General features: G+C 42.5%; 1 protein-coding gene across 3 annotated transcripts; it reads left to right on the top strand.

The window, feature by feature from the left end:
• Positions 1 to 1,394: 1,394 nt before the first annotated feature.
• Positions 1,395 to 15,600, top strand: ankrd50l (ankyrin repeat domain 50-like). Of its 3 annotated transcripts, XM_026296377.1 has the most exons (5): positions 1,395 to 1,513; positions 4,100 to 4,138; positions 4,266 to 4,919; positions 10,038 to 10,255; positions 10,655 to 15,600. In XM_026296377.1, the coding sequence occupies exons 3-5, from the start codon at positions 4,471 to 4,473 to the stop codon at positions 14,203 to 14,205; spliced, it is 4,218 nt and encodes a 1,405-aa protein (XP_026152162.1). In that variant the 5' UTR covers positions 1,395 to 1,513; positions 4,100 to 4,138; positions 4,266 to 4,470; the 3' UTR covers positions 14,206 to 15,600. The 3 variants fall into 3 exon arrangements, with proteins under 3 accessions (XP_026152162.1, XP_026152161.1, XP_026152159.1); XM_026296376.1 differs by having other exon boundaries at positions 4,100 to 4,919; XM_026296374.1 differs by lacking the exon at positions 1,395 to 1,513 and adding an exon at positions 3,876 to 4,012 and having other exon boundaries at positions 4,100 to 4,919.
• Positions 15,601 to 20,380: the final 4,780 nt, after the last annotated feature.

Below are 20,380 nucleotides of genomic sequence, written 5' to 3'. Positions count from 1 at the left end.
ACTGTGCAACAACGGGAAATGGGACAGAAGACAGTATGATGACAAGCAGAATTTCACAGCGAATAATAAGCAGCTTGGACCGTGAGCTGACCAAACTCTATTGGCTGATGCTGTTTAGGGAACAGCTACTAAATCTCTGCGGTGAGACTGTAACTGAACAAATGTACACTTTTCATGCCAACTGGTTATTGATAGTACTTCAGGTTATTAAAATATCAACTCATGTTTAGCCTTTAAAGTCCATATTCTGTGAGACTTGTCAGTGTAAAACGTATTTGTGATTCGTCTTCAGTGTCACTGACAGGTGTTACCCTGTGATAAACCGCCTCATATAGGAGAGAGAACAATGATAAAAGTATATTCTGGCATGTATTGTTTATTTTTGACTGTGTTCCAGCTGTTTTGAAGTGAAACAGCAGCATTTTGAATACTGTTTGAGTTTTACTGTAATATTTTGGATCATCATGCTGAGGAAAGGTACAGGTGTACGTTCTTAACACTCTCCTGGTTAGTAGTTTTACACATTGACAGCAATGATTTGACAGGATATAAAATAATGAGTGTTCTGCTTTTTAATTGGTGTCTCTGCACAGACATAGGCTGCAGTCAAGGCACCTAGAATTTAATTGTGCAAAAATCCATGTAAAATACTGCACGTGCATTTTATTGATGAAAGCTTTAGTGGGAACGACAGATTATTTGAGGAAAAAGATGTCTGGTATTTATTGGTCTGTGCCAGCATGTTAGAATGTGGAGAATTGGCCAACAGGGTGAAAAGGTCATTTCTCATTTCACTGTGAGTTCAGTTGTGATCATGGGACAGTTTGAGGCCCCTGGTGGCTCGAAGCAGGTTTCTTTGATATGGACCAAACAAATCACGCACCACCAGTGCAGTTGTGCATTGAGCTGCAGTCATCACATTAATACGTCTGCAAGAGTTTTACTTTCTGCACTTGAAGGGAAGAAATATCTACTGACAACTCTGTTAATTATTTTTCTTCATATTTCTCTACAAGAAGTGATTAAATGTATTTAATTATTATTAAAAGTATTTAATTATTATAGTGCAGTGAAATTGAAAATAAAGCTCAGTTTCACAGACCTTCACCTTCACAGATGTAAACAAACCTACTGCGTCAGAATATTAGATTTAGTGTCTGTCAATGTACAATAGTACTTTTAATCGAATTTCTTGTGGTAATATTTGTTTTGGTTATGTTCCTGTAGTATGCAGTAGTAGAAATGCGTAGTCTGACAGATCTGTGTTAAACAGCCCTGCAGAGGATGTCCCACTCCTTTTTTTTTTTCCTCCTGCAACATCCTTTCTGAGAGCAAGGAAGCAGAGAGCGGGGCCCCGAGAGGAAATTTCAGAAACAACAATAGGGTCTCCAGTCCTGTGGCGGTCTGGGGGGGTTGCGGGGACGGACACACGTGATTAAATCCGGTGGAGTGCGGTGCTTTGTCGGTGAGGACAGTCGAGGAAGGAGCCGGAGGAGGAGAGCGTTTCTGTCAGGTAAGATCATATTTGCTGGATTTCAAACTCACCGTGTTTCTGCAGGAACAAAAGACATTTCTGACTTTAGCAGCGCTGTCAGGAACAAACTGGTAAAGTGTTTGTGCAGCGCTGTGTTTTATTTATAGAGGCGTCGGGCACAGCGACTGATTAATGAGGACAGTGTTAAAAACACACATTAGCAGGTAGATTGTATTTTTATCACACCTGTAGATCCACATCACCAGACTGTCGCTGTATGAACAGACAGGTGGGCGGTTCACCTGTAGAGTCCACAGACAGTGAAGAAGCTGATTGGCTGCAGAGCTGAAGTAAATGTCATGGTGCTGCAGAAAAGCTTTATTGTGAAAAGCCAAGAAATAGTTCCAGCATGCAAGTCCTGACTAAAACAACAAAAGGACAGTGTGTTTTTCTTTGCAGCAGGTTGGTTTTGCTCTATGCTAAGCTAAGCTACTTGAGGGTTGCACCACATTGTATGACCACAGGGGGCGCTGTCCCACTAATGTTATTAACTTTTTTCTTTAGAAGTTGGTGGAAAAGTGGCCAAATTTTGATGCAGCATATTCTTGTGTTGTTTAATGAGATTAAGGTTTGGACTGCAATGAATTATTTTCATTCATTTTTATTAATTATTCTGTCAAGTAATTGAATAGTGTTTTATTCTACAAAATGCTGGAACACTATGATAAACTGTGAAATACACTTAAATTTGCACGACTGATAAATAGGAAGCTCCTGCAGTCACATGTGACGGTGGTAACAGTGAGACTAGTGCTTTTACTCCAAGCAGACCGTACATGTAAACACGTGGGAATTCCTGCTTAACCTGATCTTTCAGATGACCTGCTTTCTTTAGTGCATGTAAACATGCACGCTGTGACGACAAGACTTCAGGAAGCTCCTGTTCCTGTTTGGACTATATAAATTAAATTGACTTGTGCATAGACAACACATTCATAGCCTTGTAAAGTCGCTGCTGTGGGCTCTGATTGCTGCACAAGCATCTCTACAGGCTCCATGCCAGGTTTAGAGGACTTTGTAAATACCACAAGCACTGACGAGAATGTTGACAACTTCACTGCTTGATGCCACTTTTCCTCATTGCTGTCATCAGTGAGCTGCTAAAACAACACATCTCTTTATTTTCCAGTTCTTTTTCAGTATTTGGCAGCTGTTTGCTGAAGGTAAAAATATAGAACATATGTCCTCCACCTCTAAAAGGATATATCAGGGTCTGAGAAAAACCATCAAGGCAAAATGCTGCACATGTGAAAATTGCATGGGCTTATTAGAAAATCATACTTCCTCTGAATACGTTCACTAAGCTTCAAGTCATAATGTGAATTTACTTTCATTACTCCGTTCAAAGCGTTAAATCACAGGTTTAATCTGGAAGATTCGTTTTAACGAGGCTGCTGTTTGATTAGCCACTGACTTGAAATGTGGAGCAGCCTACATTTTCATCACCATGTTAAGTTTGTCACAGAAGCTCCTGACATTCCTCATCTGGATTCCTTTAAAGTTTCTATCAGAGGTCCAACTATTCTGTTTGGCTTTTCCCTCGCCATTGTCTGTTTTAACAGTTGTGTGCACACTGGATAAAAGACAAACTGCTAATATATTCATTTTAAAATACTCATCAGCTCCCAAAGTCTAAGATAGTGTTTTTAAGTTATGACCAACTGACCCAAAACTCAAAAGCCTTTAATTTCTGATGAAAAGCTGCAAATCATCATGTTTGAAAGCTGGAAGCACAAAATGTTTGACTGTTCTGCCTGGAAAATGATCAAATGTTTAACTGATTAGTTAACTCAAAGTGTTTTAGTTAAGTTTTAAGTGTTTACTGTTCCAGCCTTGAACATGATTCGACATGCCTTGGTCCTCTAAGAATAAGTCTGAATGAGGTTCATTTCATTTGGAGGGTGATTCTTCAGATTCTCAGAAGATGAAAGACTAATTTTATATTGTGTAAATAAAGCACCTTAATCTAAAGCTGGTGGAGGTGTAGTATTGTCCTGTGACTGAACCTTGACCCCAGGTAACCCCTCCCACCGGTCGGCTGTGGAATTACTCACAGGCAGTAGTCCATGCTCTCTCTCTCTCTGTCTCTCTGTCTCTCTCTGTCTCTCTCTCTGTCTCTCTCTGTCTCTCTCTCTCTCTCTCTCTCTGTCTCTCTCTCTCTCTCTCTCTCTCTCTGTCTCTCTCTGTCTCTCTCTCTCTGTTCTCCTGTACATGTCTTGACATGCTGAGAAACACCAGGGGAGGGAGGAGACAAAAAAAAAAACAAGAAAAACCAGAGAGCATGAGAGACAGAGAGCTGTGAGATAGAGGGAGGGAGGGAGGTGTGAAGTATGAACGGCGCGTTGGAAAGAGCTGTAGGTGTGAGAAAGGAAAAGGGAATTTCATTCTCATGCTGCAGTTTGGGATCGATACTTGAAATCTTGATAAGGAGGGAACAGCTGCCTGTCACTGGAAGATGAAGGAATAATCTTGGGAGGGGTGAGATATAGTGTCATTGTATCTATGAAAAACATGTTGTCAGTTCATCTTGTTTCATACCTTCTCCCTCTTTCTGTTTTTTGACAGAACAGCTCCATGATCCCCAGACAGGCATGGTAAACGGTGGTAATCATGGAGCTCGTGGTTCACTTTGGTGTTTCAAACCCAGCAAGAAAAAGATGAAGATGAGTAAAGAAAATGAGGAGGTGAACCACTAGCTGCTAACCTTTCTCTGACTCGTCTTCTTTGTCAGCATTGCACCTCAAGACCTGCAGTGGAAGGACGGCTGCTGATAATAATCGCCTGCTGCAACACTTTCAGGAACTGCCAGTGTGAGGAAATACCTCAGAGCTCTCACGAACCAGAGCTGTCACCAGGTGCAGCTGCAGCTGAAAGTCAGAGTAAGATTTGTGGAGGAGCATGGGACGTGAGGTTCAGAGCAGTGAGTTATCCTCTACATGTCAGACCACCAGGAACAAATGAGTAGCAGTGGACTTGGCAGCAGCTCCAGCTTGCTCCAGGGCCGGCGTTTTTACTGCCGGGAATGGGCTCTGGACAAGCTGCGACGTTGCCTGGACGCCCGCTCTGTGCCGGGACAGTCGCCAGGGCTGCTGGTGATAGGGGGCCCTGGTGCTGGCAAGACCGCTCTGTGCACTGAGGTGGTGTGGCCCACTTCAAAAGCAGGGCAGGAAGTCGGGCTGGCAACACGCTGCCTGGCCTCCCATTTCTGCCAAAGAGAGGACCAGACGAGTACGGTGCTGTGGAGGTTTGTCCTGGGCCTGGTGGAGCAGCTCAGGGCCTCACCTCTTCTCTCTCCCGGGTACGAAGAGATCCTCAGCAGCCCGTCTGTATCCTCTGTTCTGGAGCCTCTCACGTGTCAAAGAGATCCTGATGAAACCTTCAAGAGGTTTGTGTCACGTTTTCACCAAAATTGTACTTTTTCAAAGTGTGAATGTCATGACACAGTGTTTTGATGTGACAGTTGGATGCTTAATCTGAAGGAGGTAACTTTTTTATGGAGCCAGGCTTAAAGAGAATTTCAAGCATTTCAAATGAGAGAGGAAGAAGTTGTCAAAAGGTAACAAGCATGGAACCCATCCCTGTGCTCGGCATGTGTGTGCATGTTGAAGAGCGTAGCTCATTCCCAGCTCAACACAGCAAAATTTATGCGAGGAGCCAAATGCTGGAAATGGTGATAAAGTTGATGAAAGCAGGAGCAGCTGAACAAAATGACGACAGCAGACAGACAGGTGATTTATCAGACCTGAATAGCACTGGAGGCAACCTGATGAAAACCTGTGCCACTAGTTCTGTTGTTTTCTAAATAGTCAGTGCCAATATGTGGCTGTTGTCACCTAACACATCTGTTGTTCTGAGCTGTTAGAATATTGTAACCCTGCTCGTAGAATGATGTAATCTGCTCCATTGAGAAGCAGACGAGCTTTTATTTGACCCTGAAGACAGACTGATTACCAATTTTGTGCTTTGTTAGCTTGATGATCTCAACATGATGCTATGAAATTTCATTTGTAGTCTGACCACAGTGCCAAACTAATCATTATTATTATTATAAAATAATAATTACTTTATAATAAAAATCCCATATACCTGATCAAGACTTTAGTTCAGCTGCTCCTACAGATTGTTTATTTATTGTCAGTGACAACATGGCAACATCATGTCCCGGTTTTTAAGTCATATAAAACCACAAGTTACTTTTAATTATCGTTTGTTTGGCAAAATGTGGGCAACAAAATTTTGTGAAATAAAAACCTGAAATTATGATATACAGTTCCGCTGAAAGTTGATAAATAATGACACTAAATTGTCAGCTTCAAGTTCAGTGTGAACAACACAGTAATCGCATCCATTTACATATAAAAAGCTTCCCATTCGGAATAGAAAATGAGCCAGGTGTTGTGAGCAAAAGATCCATGAAAGCTTTAAGGCTGCATGAATTTATTTCTAAAAAGAGGTGATTCTGTGCAGGTGTCAGCAGGATAAACGTGCGTCAAAGCCTAGAAATGTAAAAGCCGTGTGTCCGTCAGCAGAGCACAGAGAAGCCGGGCCGGTCCCAGGAAAAAGTCGGGAGCAGCCATTCTTCCACGTCTTATATTTATTTCTCTCATAATGCGGCCCATTCACATCACACACAATGGGTCTCCAGTGTGAATGAGAGCTACAGTGTTATTTACAACACAACATCCTTTCAGAGAGGGGAAAAAAAGAACAAAGAAGTGAAAAATGCCTCCAGTACCCTGGTGACCATCTCAGCACCAGTCACCGAGGTCAGTCTCCTCTCCAGAATCTTTCTTTACTCCCTCCCGTGTTTACTTTGTGATGAGTCTGGCCCTTGTACGCTCCTCCTGTGTTTGCTCTCCTCTGGTGTGAAGTACTGAGCTGGATTCCACATTCCCCCAAGACTGGCTCACGGTCGGCAGCTGTTTGTGTTGGGAGCTCTTGTGAGAGAAAGTGGCTGCAGGTGAAATGCTGTCATGTGAGAACAGCCGTTGACAGACTAATGAAACATGGGCTTGATCCCTCTGCCTTGAAACCTCTGGAGCTAAAGTTTCTTTCTGTGAATTGACGTTAAAACACGCTGAGGAAACTGATTTAGGTGCATTTCAGTTCACTCGATCTGACAAAAAAACGATTAACATTGTGGCCTGTTAGTTCTGGTCTGTTTCATTTTCACACAAGCTTATTACAAACATCCCAAAGGAATAAATCTGTGATATGAGTCATATGGAGTGACAGGACAAACATCCACTTGACAATTGTGATGATGCTTTGACCAATTCAGTAGAAATTAGATGATTATTATGAGCGTTACTAGTGAAGCCTGCTACTGGACTTCACACAGTAACAACAAACAGCACAGGCATCTGGTGTAATGCCGAAGACAAAACTGCTTTTTAAACCACTTTTTTTAGTTTCTGACCAATCAGGAAAGTCTTCACTCACACTGACATGCATGTTGTCATAGTTACTAAATGACCTGTATACCTGTTATACAGTATAAATAGAGTCATCTTTGTCTGAGAGATTAGAGGGTAGGTGAAAGTGGTTTAGCTTTTGAATTCACAGTAACATCTATGATTTGTACAGATTGACCCGTTTTGCTTTTACAGGACAAACTGCTGGAGAAAATAGTTTTCAGTTTTATAGGTAGAAAAGGACCAAAGTAGGTGAAAACTCCTGCACAGCTGGATCTTATTCTAGGTGCCGGTAGAGAACCACCGCAAAGCAACAGATGTGTTCCAAGTGTCGCAGCAGGGAGGCAACCTCTAAATTATTGGACGTGTGATTGTGACATAATTTACCAGTCTAATTAGAGCTGAGGGTCAAAGGTCACTCACAGACCTGTAGTCAGGATTATGTATGTGGGCTGAATAAGGCCAAAAACCTTAAGCAGCAATAAAAGATGTGTCACACTTCCTCTTCCACTCCTGCTTTAATCAGATGACTCAAGGTATGATAAGCTTATTGTAACTCACCCAGGGCAGGGTTTTAGTCTGCTGTTTATTCTAGGATATTGATGAAGAAAATAAGAAAAAAATAATCAGGCGGACTCTGGGATTTTTTGTTTTTTTATAACAGTCTGCCTTGCGTAACATACAAACTAAACCATCATAAAAATGTAACTGTTTATAACCTTTAAGGGCAAAGATATTCGACACAGCTCAAATCATGTACTGTATTTGTATATTTTTATATCAGTACTGTCTGAGATGTGTTCACATGTGGGTGGTGAATCATTTCCTGGGCCAAACCCTGAACTAATGTACAAATTGTCACCAACAAACAATACAGCACCATCTGATAAGTGGCATTTGTTAGAATGCCACTTATACAAGAACAAATGCATTAAACTAGGGGCACTTTAATAGATGGGGTACTAGTCACCACGTGTGTGGCTTCCTCACATTAACTCAAATAAGGTAAATTTGTCAGATGCATCATTTATCAAGTCTATGACAGATGACTAATTCCTGCGACGTTGAAATTTCACCCCTTACTCCCTACGCATATGTTAATCCTGAGACTGATATTCTGTTACTGACCTCCACGTTTTCTGTTAATGATGCTTTTTTTAGTTATCACTCAGCTTCACCGTCTTCTGTTTGGTTAACCTGCTGAACTTTTAAAAAGTGACCTTTTCATGTATTTTTGGCTTAACAGCTTGGATGATCCCTTTCCAGTGTTTTGTAAACACGTCTGGAGCTGTTTCCTCACTGAGAGCAGCATATTCAGTTGTCAAAACACTGGTGATGTTGTTTAGTTTGCTATTATCGGGCATCAGCAGCACATGCAGAAACACTAACAGACTGTTGACCTGATGACTGTTCTGAAGATGAGAACATTTTTTTTTCAGCACTTGATTTTTCAATAATATTTTTTAAAGGTTTTCTTTAAATCAGGTGTAAAGACAACCTGTTTCATGACAGAGGAGGACTGGACCTTCTGGTCATTCTAAACATAGACATTAGCACTAATAACAGCACACATACAAGCACACAACCTGTGTTTGTTGCAGGATAATTGACTTGAGTTCAGCCTTTGTGTGACCCAGTGATGCCAGACTTCTGCCACAGCTTAATCACTGTGTGTTACCTTCCAGACCAGAATCCTTTGTAGATGGGTCAAGTCTCTGCAAACAAGACCTGATACAAATAAGTTTACAAAACTTCACTTTGACTTTCTGGCTGTTTAATGTGGATTGTTTTTCACATTGGATGTAAAGTGTGCTGCTGTAGGTTCAGTGCTGTGTATTTGTTTAATGTATTTGCAAAATGCATCAAATCAAGCATTGACTGGGATAAATGAAATCATCTTTTTTTGCAAAGTAGCACCTGGTGTTTTCACAGTTCGACAGCCTGACCTTCAACAGTCTGGGTGTATGGCCTAAAGAATTTTGTAAATATAGTAGTAATTAAAAAGGAAATTTGAATGGTAAAGAATTGTAAGTTGCTGTAATGATGCCAAAACAGCTGTTCGGTATGTTTTTACTGCAGCCGCACCATCTGGAATCATCAACTTTGTTCTCAAGACTCTCTCTTCCTTCAACTTCCACACTTCATTATAAAGTTTCCAGTCTCCAGCAGCCCTATACCTCAACTTGACTGTTTTAATCTTTTAAAGTTTGCAAAGCCCTTTAAGCTGCAAGCTGCATCTCTGGTGGGAAAGTTAGGATTGTGTGTGTGTGTGTGTGTGTGTGTGTGTGTGTGTGTGTGTGTGTGTGTGTGTGTGTGTTTATAACCTGTGAACACATATCAACCCACGTGTGTGTGTGCAAGCGTGCCCAGGGTGGAGCAGGAAATTTAAGAGGTTCCATTAACCTGAGTCACCGTCAGATCACAGCAGGGTGTGGGTGCTGACTGTGTAGTTTAGTGTGGTTTAGGATTTGGCCGCATTTTGAATTGTTTTACTGTTTTACAATGTGTTCCGGTGCTCATTCAAAGCAGGAGATACCGTGATGCACTTCCTTACACATAGCTGTTTCAAAGTTAAAGGTTTGAGGTAACTGTTGTCTTACAGTATAGAAATTAATGCCAGGTAGTAACTGTTAGATTTAATAAATATGGCTGATAGAAGCAGTTTGCTGAGTGTATTTTATTGGTCTGATAGTTCTCCTACAGGAAATGTGTTTCATCTTATTGAAATTGCTTTAGAGAAAACATATATAGTTGTTTTGATGCTGGTTTTAACAACCTGTGAATTTTAAAGCATGACAGCTAAAGTAAACTTGTGTCTAGAAGGTGTGAAATTGAAAATAAGGCTGAAAACTCAACAAATTATTTCCTTTTTTCATGCTTGAACTGCGATTGCCTCAGTTAATAGCAAAACATTTGCTGACATATAGATCAGACATTTCATTTAGCGTCCACAAAATTGCACTGCCATTAGTATAAAAGAAAATGCTCACACTGTTACTAGCAACTGATTTAACTACACAAGAATATTGCAATTTGATATTGGCATCTTAAATTTCACCTCCTGCTTTATGTTTCTGTCTCTCTGTCAGAGCTGTCTTAGGACCCCTGCTGGACCTTCCTTCCCCCGCCCAGACTCTGATGGTGGTAGTGGACTCCCTAGAGGTGGGCTATGGACCGGGTGTTGAAGGTGGGAAGAGTGGCTCCATCGCAGAGCTCCTGGCCACTAATCAACACCTGCTGCCTGACTGGCTGCTGCTGGTCTGCTCTGTCCGTCGCCAAAGCAAAGCTGTGTGCAAGATGTTCTCAGGTATAAAGAAAAGGGAGACTTTGGATTTGAACCTTTATGATATAAACATGATGGTTCAGTCAAATTACTAGTTGAATCTTTCATTATAATCTTTGTTAAAAGCTGGTACCAGAGTGCGTTTTCTTGGGTGGAGAGTCAATAAAATCAGTTCTTGAACTAAGGTCTTCAGTATAATTCAGGGGAATTCTACCTCAGTAGATCCTGGGAATTTTGAAGTTCTTTGGATCATCTGTCTTCATTCTTGTGTGTATTATTTCAAAACGTTGTCACAGTATCAACAGTGATTACAAATGGAGGCAGAGACAGAAGAACTAAGATAACACAGTGTCTGGCTGATAAAGTCTGTGTGAAACTATTGGGCTAAAAAAAAATCCTTCACTATCTCTTTCTGTGTTGTAGGTTTTCGTAAGCTTTGCCTTGATGATCTGCGAAAGCCTTCACCAGTCCGTGATGTGCAGCAGTACATTCTCTGCCGGCTGGATGAAGAAGCAGGACTTCGCCGTCAGCTCACCCCTGATACAGCTGACATGCTGAATCTGCTGCACATCAAGAGTGGTGGCTGCTTTCTCTTCCTTGAGCGTGTGCTGGATGGTGTGGCAGCTGCACTGGTGGGTCTACGGGAGATCCGGGACATTCCTGGGACTCTCAACGGTCTTTACCTGTGGCTGTGCCAAAGACTCTTCCCCAGGGGGCTCTTTGTCTATGTCAGGCCTCTCCTAAACATACTCCTAGCTGCCTCAAAGCCACTCACACCACAGCAGCTGTTCACGGCAGCCTGGACACATGACACCCTGCTCAGCCTCCAGGATTTCCAGAACAAGCTAAGAACCCTCTCTCCTCTACTTATCAATGGTCCTGGGGGCACCAAACTACTTTTTCATGCCAGTTTTGCCGAGTGGTTGATAGATGTCAAGTATTGCACACAGAAGTACCTGTGTAGTAGAACAGAGGGCCACAGCATGCTTGCCATGTCTCTGACTCTGCAGGCACCCCACTTGGACATTGAGGACACTTGTCAGCTTGCAACACATTTAGTTTGCTCAGGTCACCATAAAGATAACCCCTTGTTACTGGCACTGTGGATGTTGTGGGCAGATGTGCCTGTTGTTCCCCCTAACTGTATTCATGCCCTTGCCACATCATTATCTCAGCCTCCCATTCTGGTCAGTCAAGAAGTCCTTCAGCTGTTAATGAGGAGTGGGCTTGTCTCTGCAGCCTGCCTTTCCAAAGCAGACCCAAGTGTTGGAGTGCATTGTATAGGCGAAGAAGGGATAAAACTACGATGGGCATTGGAAAGAGAGGTATCTATAAAGAAGCTACTAGACAGTGGGGTGTCTGTAAATCAGCCTGGATCTACAGATGGTCGGACCTTGCTTGCCAGTGCAGCCCATGAGGGTTCGGCAAATGTAGTTGAGCTCCTTTTGACACGTGGATCTGATGCGCTGATCAGTGACCACCAGGGTCAAACTCCACTGACTTTGGCTTCTAGACAAGGTCATGTCAAAGTATTGTCTGTGCTCCTAGAATGGACCAAGAGCCAAGAGCGAGAAAAGGGAGTCCAGATGATGGAGCATGTCGACAATGAAGGCTGGACAGCACTACGCTCTGCAGCCTGGGGAGGACACAATGAGGCGGTACGACTTCTGCTGGATGCAGGAGCTGATGTAGATGGATGCGATGCTGAAGGTCGGACTGCTCTCAGAGCTGCTGCATGGGGGGGTCATGAGGAAATTGTTCTGACCCTGCTAGAATATGGGGCACAGGTTAACAAAGCTGACAGCAATGGCCGCACACCACTTATTGCCGCTGCCTATATGGGGCATCATGAAGCAGTAGAGATACTCCTGGAACACAACGCAGAAGTTGATTTAGCTGATGGAGATGGGCGTACCGCCCTGTCAGTTGCTGCACTATGTGTCCCTACAGCAGCAGGGATAAAAGGGTATGGAGAGGTTGCAAATCTGTTACTGGAGCATGGAGCTGATCCAGGACACAGAGATCATGATGGCATGACACCACTGCTTCTTGCAGCCTATGAGGGACATGATGATGTAGTTGAGCTTCTGTTAGAAGCAGGTGCTGATGTAGATGAGACTGCAGGTCCAGATGGCAGTGTCCCAGCTGCAGCTGCTGTTACTCCCCTGCTGGCGGCTGCAGCAATGGGCCACATGAAGACAGTGTCACGGTTGCTTTTCTGGGGAGCAGCTGTGGACGCCATTGATTGTGAAGGAAGGACAGCGCTCTGCTTAGCAGCAGCAAGAGGCAGTGTTGAAGTTGTCCGTGCCCTGCTGGACCGAGGCCTGGATGAGAACCACAGAGATGATCTTGGCTGGACTCCGCTGCATGCTGCTGCCTGTGAAGGTCATCGGGCTGTTTGTACTGCTTTGACAGAGCAAGGCAGCATGGCACGTGTCGGAGAGATGGACATCGAAGGACGTACCCCTCTTATACTAGCTGCCCAGGAAGGTCACTGGAGCACTGTCAGGTTGTTGTTGGACCGACGCTCTCCCATTGATCACAGGGCGTACGATGGACATTCTGCCTTGAGTGCCGCCATCCTGGAGGGCCATGTTGAGGTTGCAGAGTTGCTTATGAGGCGAGGGGCTGATACCAATGTACGGGACGCAGAGGGAAGGCCTCTGCTCTACCTCCTGGTGTTGGAGGGTCGCCTTGATATGGCTGCTCTCCTCATAGATAAAGGGGGGGTGCCTCTGGAATCCAGAGACTCTGAGGGCCGTACAGCTCTTCATGTAGCTTCCTGGCAGGGATGTGTGGAGATGGTAGAAGTACTTTTAAAGCATGGGGCCAACCCCAATGCACAGGATACAGAGGGTAGACCACCACTGCATTCAGTGGCTTGGACAGGACATGCTGAAGTAGGGCGTCGCCTCCTAGAAGTCAGTGGTGTCAATATAGACCTTGCTTGCCACCAAGGAGCAACAGCTCTAAGCATCGCTGCCCAGGAGGGACATGCCAACATCGTTGCAATGCTTTTGGAAAGAGGTGCAAATCCAGATCACATGGATAAATATGGTCGTAGTCCAGTCAAAGTGGCTGGTAAACATGGGCACTTTAACATTGTCAGGCTCTTGGAGAGCTATGGAGCCAAGCCACACTTAGGTCTGTTGCCTAACTCTAGTACTGTCTCCCCTGCAAAACCCAACAAGATCCTCTCCTCAGGCAACACAGAGAATAATGGAGGTGAAGTCACAGCTGCTACCTCCTCCTCCTCAGTATCTTCTCCCAGCTCCACTGCAGAACGGTTCCACTCCATGCAGAGCTCTCAGACCTCATCTACATGCCACTCATTGGCCACAGTGCAGACGGTGCCAGCAGACAGCCTCAGCTTTATTCAGCAGATCCAACAGCACTCACTGCCCCGATGTCGTAGCCGACCCTCCACCCTCCCACCCCCAGGGAGCTCAGGAATGGGCAGCCTCCATGGAAGTACCCAGAGGCATCCCAAAGGCAGCCCTCCTACTGTTTGCTCAGTGACTGCCATGGTACATAACTGTGAACTGCCTGAGAAAGGCTCATCATCTGGACCGGAATATCATGACAAGCTTAACAAACTTAACTCAAACTTAATAAAAGCAGACAGGACTACTCATGCTGGTGGTAAATGGTACTCAGTCATGGCTTCCCTTGGGATAATGCCAGGACAGGACAGTCCTGCAGGAGGTGCTAAAAACAGAGAGAGCCCTCCTCTGGGCTACCCATATATGCTTCAGAGCCCACCTCAAGGGGAGGCTTGGGATTCTCCAAACAAGAACATTTTGTCACCTGCTTGCTACAGTTTTACCCCAGCCCCACCTTGTAGTGCCTTGCCAAGGGATGTAATGGTCAATATGAAAACCACAGACCCACAGCTGAATCTGAAACAGGCCATCAAACTGCAATTTGAAGGTCCCACCAGTGCAGCCTTATATAAGAGAGAGACACCCCTGTGACTGGTGCAAGTAAGAGACTAACCCTAGTGACTGATAGACCTTTTCCTTTGATAGAACATGTGAATATGTCATGAAACTATTAGTTCATTCACAGCAAATACAGCAGATAATAGAGAAAGTCATTTATCAAGCAGAACGGCCAGTTATCTTATAATTACTGCACCTCAAATTCGAGGATTTGCTACATTTCTTTGTTTTATATAGTTTCTAATTTGTTGTCATTCAGTTCTGTAGAAAAAACATTCCCAGACAGACTGGTGAATAGTTGTCATTTTTGATATAGTTGTCTGTGATATTCATTCAGAGAATTCACAGAAACCTACATTTTAATAAGAACATCTTTGTATCAGGTGGAAATATTCTTGCATTTCAAAGATATTCTGAAGTGATTTTCACTATGTGCGATGATTTTCTGGTTTCAAAATGAGAGAAAGGAAGTGATCTGTTTCTCTGCCCTCTTCATCAAACCAAAGGAAGATCAACAAGGTCAAGGATGACATCAAAGCTTACATTCCTGCATTTCCGTTGCCTGTTGTGCTGAGCATGGCTCTCACAAACACGAACATGCTGGTTATTTTCAAAGTGAGCATTTCTCCACATTAATAGTATCAATAGTTTCAATTAACACCAATCTGACGAAAATGTTAATTTATTTGGGTCTATAAGACGTCCTATACTGCTGAACAGGGAATAAGACTCACTGTTATGGAATACAAGTTTTCACAAGTTAGAGGATGTTTTCACTTTTTACTAGTAAAGGCCACTTTGTTAAACAGAAACAGCATTTTAGAAGAGCTTTAAGTATGTGGCCTCAATGTTTATTTGAAGTCTTTGATATTTACTGGAAACTGTCCTGCACTCCCCATAGATCAACCAGTTTGCAGAAAAGTAAGCCTATCAAAGGCCTGACCCAGTGCAGGGTTTATGATACTGAACCAACTTGGCTTGTTAACATTATGTCTCTGAACCAGAAGGAAGGAAGGAAGATAAAAACTGGACCAGAAAAACTGTGGGTTGTTGTGAAAAGCTTGTTATTCCAAACTTGTATGTGGCCTAAAAATCCTTAGTTCTTTATCATTTTTGTTGTATTAATATTTAATTACATTCTTTTATTAAAATAGTAAACTGTACCATATAATTGCCCACCTCTGCCCTGTTTGCTTATTTGTGAGTGTGTACTCTGGTTGTATTTCATGCACTTTACAACTAAATGTCATGGCTAGCTCATGATGTGGTAGCATCATGCAGAGATGAAAGTCTGGCTGCAGGCTGCTGCAGGCCACCTGGGACTATAAAACCTGACTGAAACTAAAGAGAGAACGGCTTTGCAAATAGACCCAATAGGAATTTTCCTCCCTTGTAGTGATATATTGATACGTCTGTTAGGTATCTGAATCTTGGGAATTGCATTACTGAACAGTATTTTCCACATGCACTTGCATGCGTGAAAAACCACAGGTATGTTTAATTTGAAGATACATACCCTTGTTAAATGTCTGAAGAGTCATTTCTATAAGTTCTATAATTTAATGCTTGCATTAAATATTATTAAAGTGTGCAGAGCCTTTCTTTCTTCATGTTTGATGTTTTTGGCATTCTTTCAACTAGAATGGTCTTGTTAAAGGACTACAGCAGTATCAGTGATGCAGGTAAAACCTCTTTTGTCACATCTACTCCCCATGATGACTCGGTTTCAGTATAGAGAGCCTAAGCCTCTCCTCTTTAGAGCCTCTAGCGATGCTCTGTACCACTTACAATTCAGTGCATTTACTTATAGAGGGCTTCTTTCATATGTTTTTTCTCGAAGCTAAAAGTATCTACTGTCACTGTACAGTTATTTTGTTAATGTTCTGTTAACATACTGATTTTCTGGTTTCCTTCAGTTTTTCAAGAAGACTGACAGAAAAACTTCTGTATGGGAAAGCTACATGTAAGGCTAACCCAGGTGTTTGGTTGGGACTTCCACTCTCCTCAGCCAAGCACACAAGTGTTGTCCCTGCCTTCTGTCAGACGACTGCACACACGAGTGTTTGAATTGAAGGCAGAATGATGCTGTGTGTTTCTGTCTGTCAAGACTGACAACCATACATAAGTATTTTCAAAAAAGCTTTTTTTTCCCTCCTCCACATATTTGTTCCACTCTAAAAACATTTTGAAAAGCTCAATTTTCAGTGGTACAAAATGTCAGCCTGGTGTGGCAGGTTGTGAAAGATGTGCTTGTGCCACACAAATCATACACATTAGTAAAGACATCAGTGTTTTTAAGCCTCACTCTGCATCCGGCAGAATGTCCTGTGCTTTATTTTAGAGTCATAATAAGCACTGTCACCAAGGTGACTGGCAAAGAAATAGCACTGTGCACATACTGTATGTTTGTACACTACTGTACCCAAAGACATGCTGACAGCTGCTGTAGTGGTTTTATGAGAGCTCTTAACCACTCTGTCTGTTTCTAATCTGTGGAAGAAACATCAGTCTACACATTGTATTTACAAAAGCAAAACTGTTTTGAAAATGGGATTGTGTAATATTTGTGAAAAGGGTCACATGCCCTCCTCAGCAGATGGGACCCATAAGTAAACACCAGGTGCACTCAGAACCAAAAAATGCAACCGAGGCTGTGGAAGTGTAGTAATATTTATTTGCTTGACACAAAGTGAAACAGACCCTTATATTCCACTGTACAGATGCACTTTACTCTGCAAATAATTTTATGTTGGTGTTTTGTGCGTAGGAGCCCGGTCATTTCCATAATTCTTTCTCTGCAGCTAAAGTGTGAATTAAAGCAACAACATCGACTAATACAGTGCGAACAAGGTTATGATGTTCTTATATACTTATATTGATTTGTAAACAATGTTTGCTCCTTACTCCTTATTCTGACTGTTATATGAAATTACACCTACCCACTGCTTTTGGCAGCTTGTGAGAGTTCGAGTGCATACTAAGGAACAGGAAAGCTGGATGACAGACAGATGGAGCAGCCTGCTGGAAAACAACGAGGCTTCCTGACCGGAGAACAATGGGGAAACAGGATTGTTCCTCGACGAGGAAGCAGCTGATAGGAAACAGGAAGATTTACTCTGCAGAGAAGGAGATGCAGTTTAGAGAAAAAAGAGACAAAAGAACCATTCAGCAGATACATGACCCCAAACAAAAATAGAGTTTGAGGTCATCCTGGCCTTTAATTGTTTTTTTTTAGGTGCATTAATTGTCTCTAGTAACATCTAGTGGCAGGAAGTACAGTGTACTTCCTGTGCGTGTCTTCAGATGCTTTTACTGATTCATTCTTTGGTTTTGACTTAACTCAGAGAGAAACCTGAGGCTGTGAATCATAACAAGATTTTATGTAATGACTTGGACAAGCCAAATCATACACTGACATTATCCATGTGTCCACCTGCAGGATTCCACTCAGGTGAGTCACACTGCTTGAGTTAGCAGTAGAAGCTAACCTTAGCATGCCGAATATTCACTTTCATTTTCTTTGTCTGACACTACTGTTGGATGCTTGTCTATTGGAGATGCTGTAGAGCTTGTAGTTGCCATGTTTTATCCAGAAACAGCTGGTTAGCTTGTGTGGGTAAGTTCTTCTGACCTGTGGTGGCCTGAGATACTGAACAATTCCAGCAAATACACACAGCCCCCAGGTAATATTAAGGATCTTGTAGTCCAGCAAATACCCAGTACATCCAAACAATCTGGGGATAGATCATTGGAACTGAGAAATGTAGAGCCTTTCCAGGAAATAGACACAGCCAGGTCAGCTGCATGGAATCCCCTGCACTGACGAGCAGCACACACAAAGACTCCTGTTGATACATTCCCATTATTTTGGAAGTGAAACCGTCTTCTTGTTGAGAGACTGGACTTGAATGGAGGTATTTTTTTCACAGTTTTTATATTTCAGTGTTGATTAATATGTGTTGTTTGAAAATACCATGATACAAATGCAGCACTAGAACACACTGTTATTTGTGTTTCTTACTTGTCATAAGGTAAATCAAAGATTCAAAATGAGGCTTGAATATATATCAGGTTGTTAAGAGGCTTCCAGGCTTATGAAGACACTTGTTCATGGGCCAAACAATTCCTGTTTGTTCTTTGCACAAATGAAACACTTCCACTGTTGAGTTGCAAACCATACTGACATTAACTTTTTAGGGAGGAAGAGTTCAAAATGGTCAATACTAGCTTATCAAAGGTCATTCAGTTTTCTATAACCCTGCTGTGCTGGAGTGTTAGGCATGGACTTTTGGCAGCATGCTGGTTTGTTTGCTTGCTGCTAGCGATGTAGTTTTTAACAGTAAGGTGGCTGATTGTATGGTTGTTGCTTGGTGGGTTGAACAGCCTGCTGCCAGCGGGCTTGTCAGTTTGGTATTATTACTGCAGCTTCACAAAATGTTCACTTTCTGCACTTTATTAGGTGGAGTGTCAGTCTACCCTCAATAACCTAGAAACCTCATGTAAAGCTAATTTGTCTTTACAGAAGCATTCAGGTCCTTCACTGTGACACTCCATGTTGTGGTCAGGTGCATCCTGGTTATGCTGATGATCCTTGACTTTGATTTGAGTCTACTTGTGGCAAATTGTATTAATTGGACATCATTTAGAAAAGGACACACCTGTATGGTCCCATGAGTCACACTGAAACAAAGCCATGAACTCCAGTCAATTCAAATCTCTGTGATATAATTGTGGGCATATATCAGGGCAGGGGTATGAAACTGTTTCTAAAGCTTTGAGTGTTCCCATGGAGCCCAGTGGCTTCAATAATTGTGATACTGCAGATATCAAGAGTGACACCACATAGACTCTCAGGAAACGTTTCTCACACACACGTGATAACTTGCAGCTGTATCCGGTGGAGTCAGGTATTCCTCGATGGGGGCTAGACAGGTGAGTGCACTAGCATTCAGATAAAGTCGCTATTTAAGCCAGTGGGACCATCCACTGTAGTTTAGCCTAAGCAGAGGCAGGATCATGCTGCGGAGTACCTGCTCTGGGTGGGCGAGTGTAGGAGGCAGGTTATAGGTATGTTGGGTCGGGCCTAGAGAAATAGTTCCCTGTCTCAGGGCCCAGTAGATTTATGACAGACCCTGTAGTTGTTTTATGCTGCGATCGTGTGTAATCACGTACAAAACCATTGACTTCTGTCACAGTCACTTTCCTTCTGTATAAAATGTATTGCAGTGCACAGTGATTGTCACGTTCTGCCAAGCAATCACAGCACATCTTCAGGTTGTGAAGCCAGAGGGGAGTGCTGAGCTGATTAATAGCTTGTGGTCTCTTCTGTGAAGAGGTTGGTATGAATCTCTCAGATGTGCAGGAAATTAGACTGAAATGCAAACAAAGCCCTTATGTTTTTTTGTTTTTACTTGGCAACAGATATGAGGAAGTGGGTGTTAAGACCTAAGAGATTTCTCCTTCAGTTCTTTTTGTGCTCAAGTTCATTTTGGGGGTATTATTTTCACCAGCGTTAAAAATCTAATTGTGGTTGGTGTTCCGCAGTATTTAACTGTTGTTTTGCCAACACTGCACAAAAAAGTGGCAAATGACAAATTAATTGTTCTATTAATGTCAGATATGCTAATGTTACATGAAATGTAAAAAATAGCTGAAATGATTTCTTTTTAGATTTCTGTTTAATTTGTAGGTACAGTATTCAAACATAATAATACTCAAGGGACTCAGTTCACAAATGAATATTTTAATAATAAAATGTCTTTAATTTTCCATCTGTAATTTCTACAGTGGAAATCATGATCTGTTTTATATTGCTTTGGCTCCACCACTGTATTTCTGGAAGGACTTGTCATTTTGCTGCAGTAGAGCTGTAATTTCTCTGACACTCCTCATGATAAGATTTGATAATACCACGATTTACTAGACTTCTTTGTCGTATTAGTTGAAACAAAACTAATAAGGAAAAAATATCAATAAACAGACAGATCTCCAGCCAGCATTTCTTTATTTACTGTTAACATAAAAGTGACATCAGTAGATTTTCCAAAAATGAACATATCTGTAGCACTCAGTTTATTAGGTACAGCCAGCTAAAACTAATGCAACAGGTGTACAATAAATCCTCCTGCAGGAAGGCGATAATGTTGAACTGTGGCGCTGATTGAACTGTATGATCGTTTTAGACGCTGTAGTTTGTGTTGCTGTTGAA

Source organism: Mastacembelus armatus, chromosome 21 (assembly GCF_900324485.2).
Source record: "Mastacembelus armatus chromosome 21, fMasArm1.2, whole genome shotgun sequence".
Classification (NCBI taxonomy): Eukaryota; Metazoa; Chordata; class Actinopteri; order Synbranchiformes; family Mastacembelidae; genus Mastacembelus; species Mastacembelus armatus.
This window is presented reverse-complemented; position numbering and strand designations above follow the sequence as displayed.

Bases quoted from the DNA above. Each gene is read 5' to 3' on its own strand.
- ankrd50l (XM_026296377.1), top strand. From the start codon at position 4,471: ATGTCAGACCACCAGGAACAAATGAGTAGCAGTGGACTTGGCAGCAGC. The intron at 4,920-10,037 runs GTTTGTGTCACG...TCTCTCTGTCAG, and splicing joins CCTGATGAAACCTTCAAGAG to AGCTGTCTTAGGACCCCTGC. The intron at 10,256-10,654 runs GTATAAAGAAAA...TCTGTGTTGTAG, and splicing joins TGTGTGCAAGATGTTCTCAG to GTTTTCGTAAGCTTTGCCTT.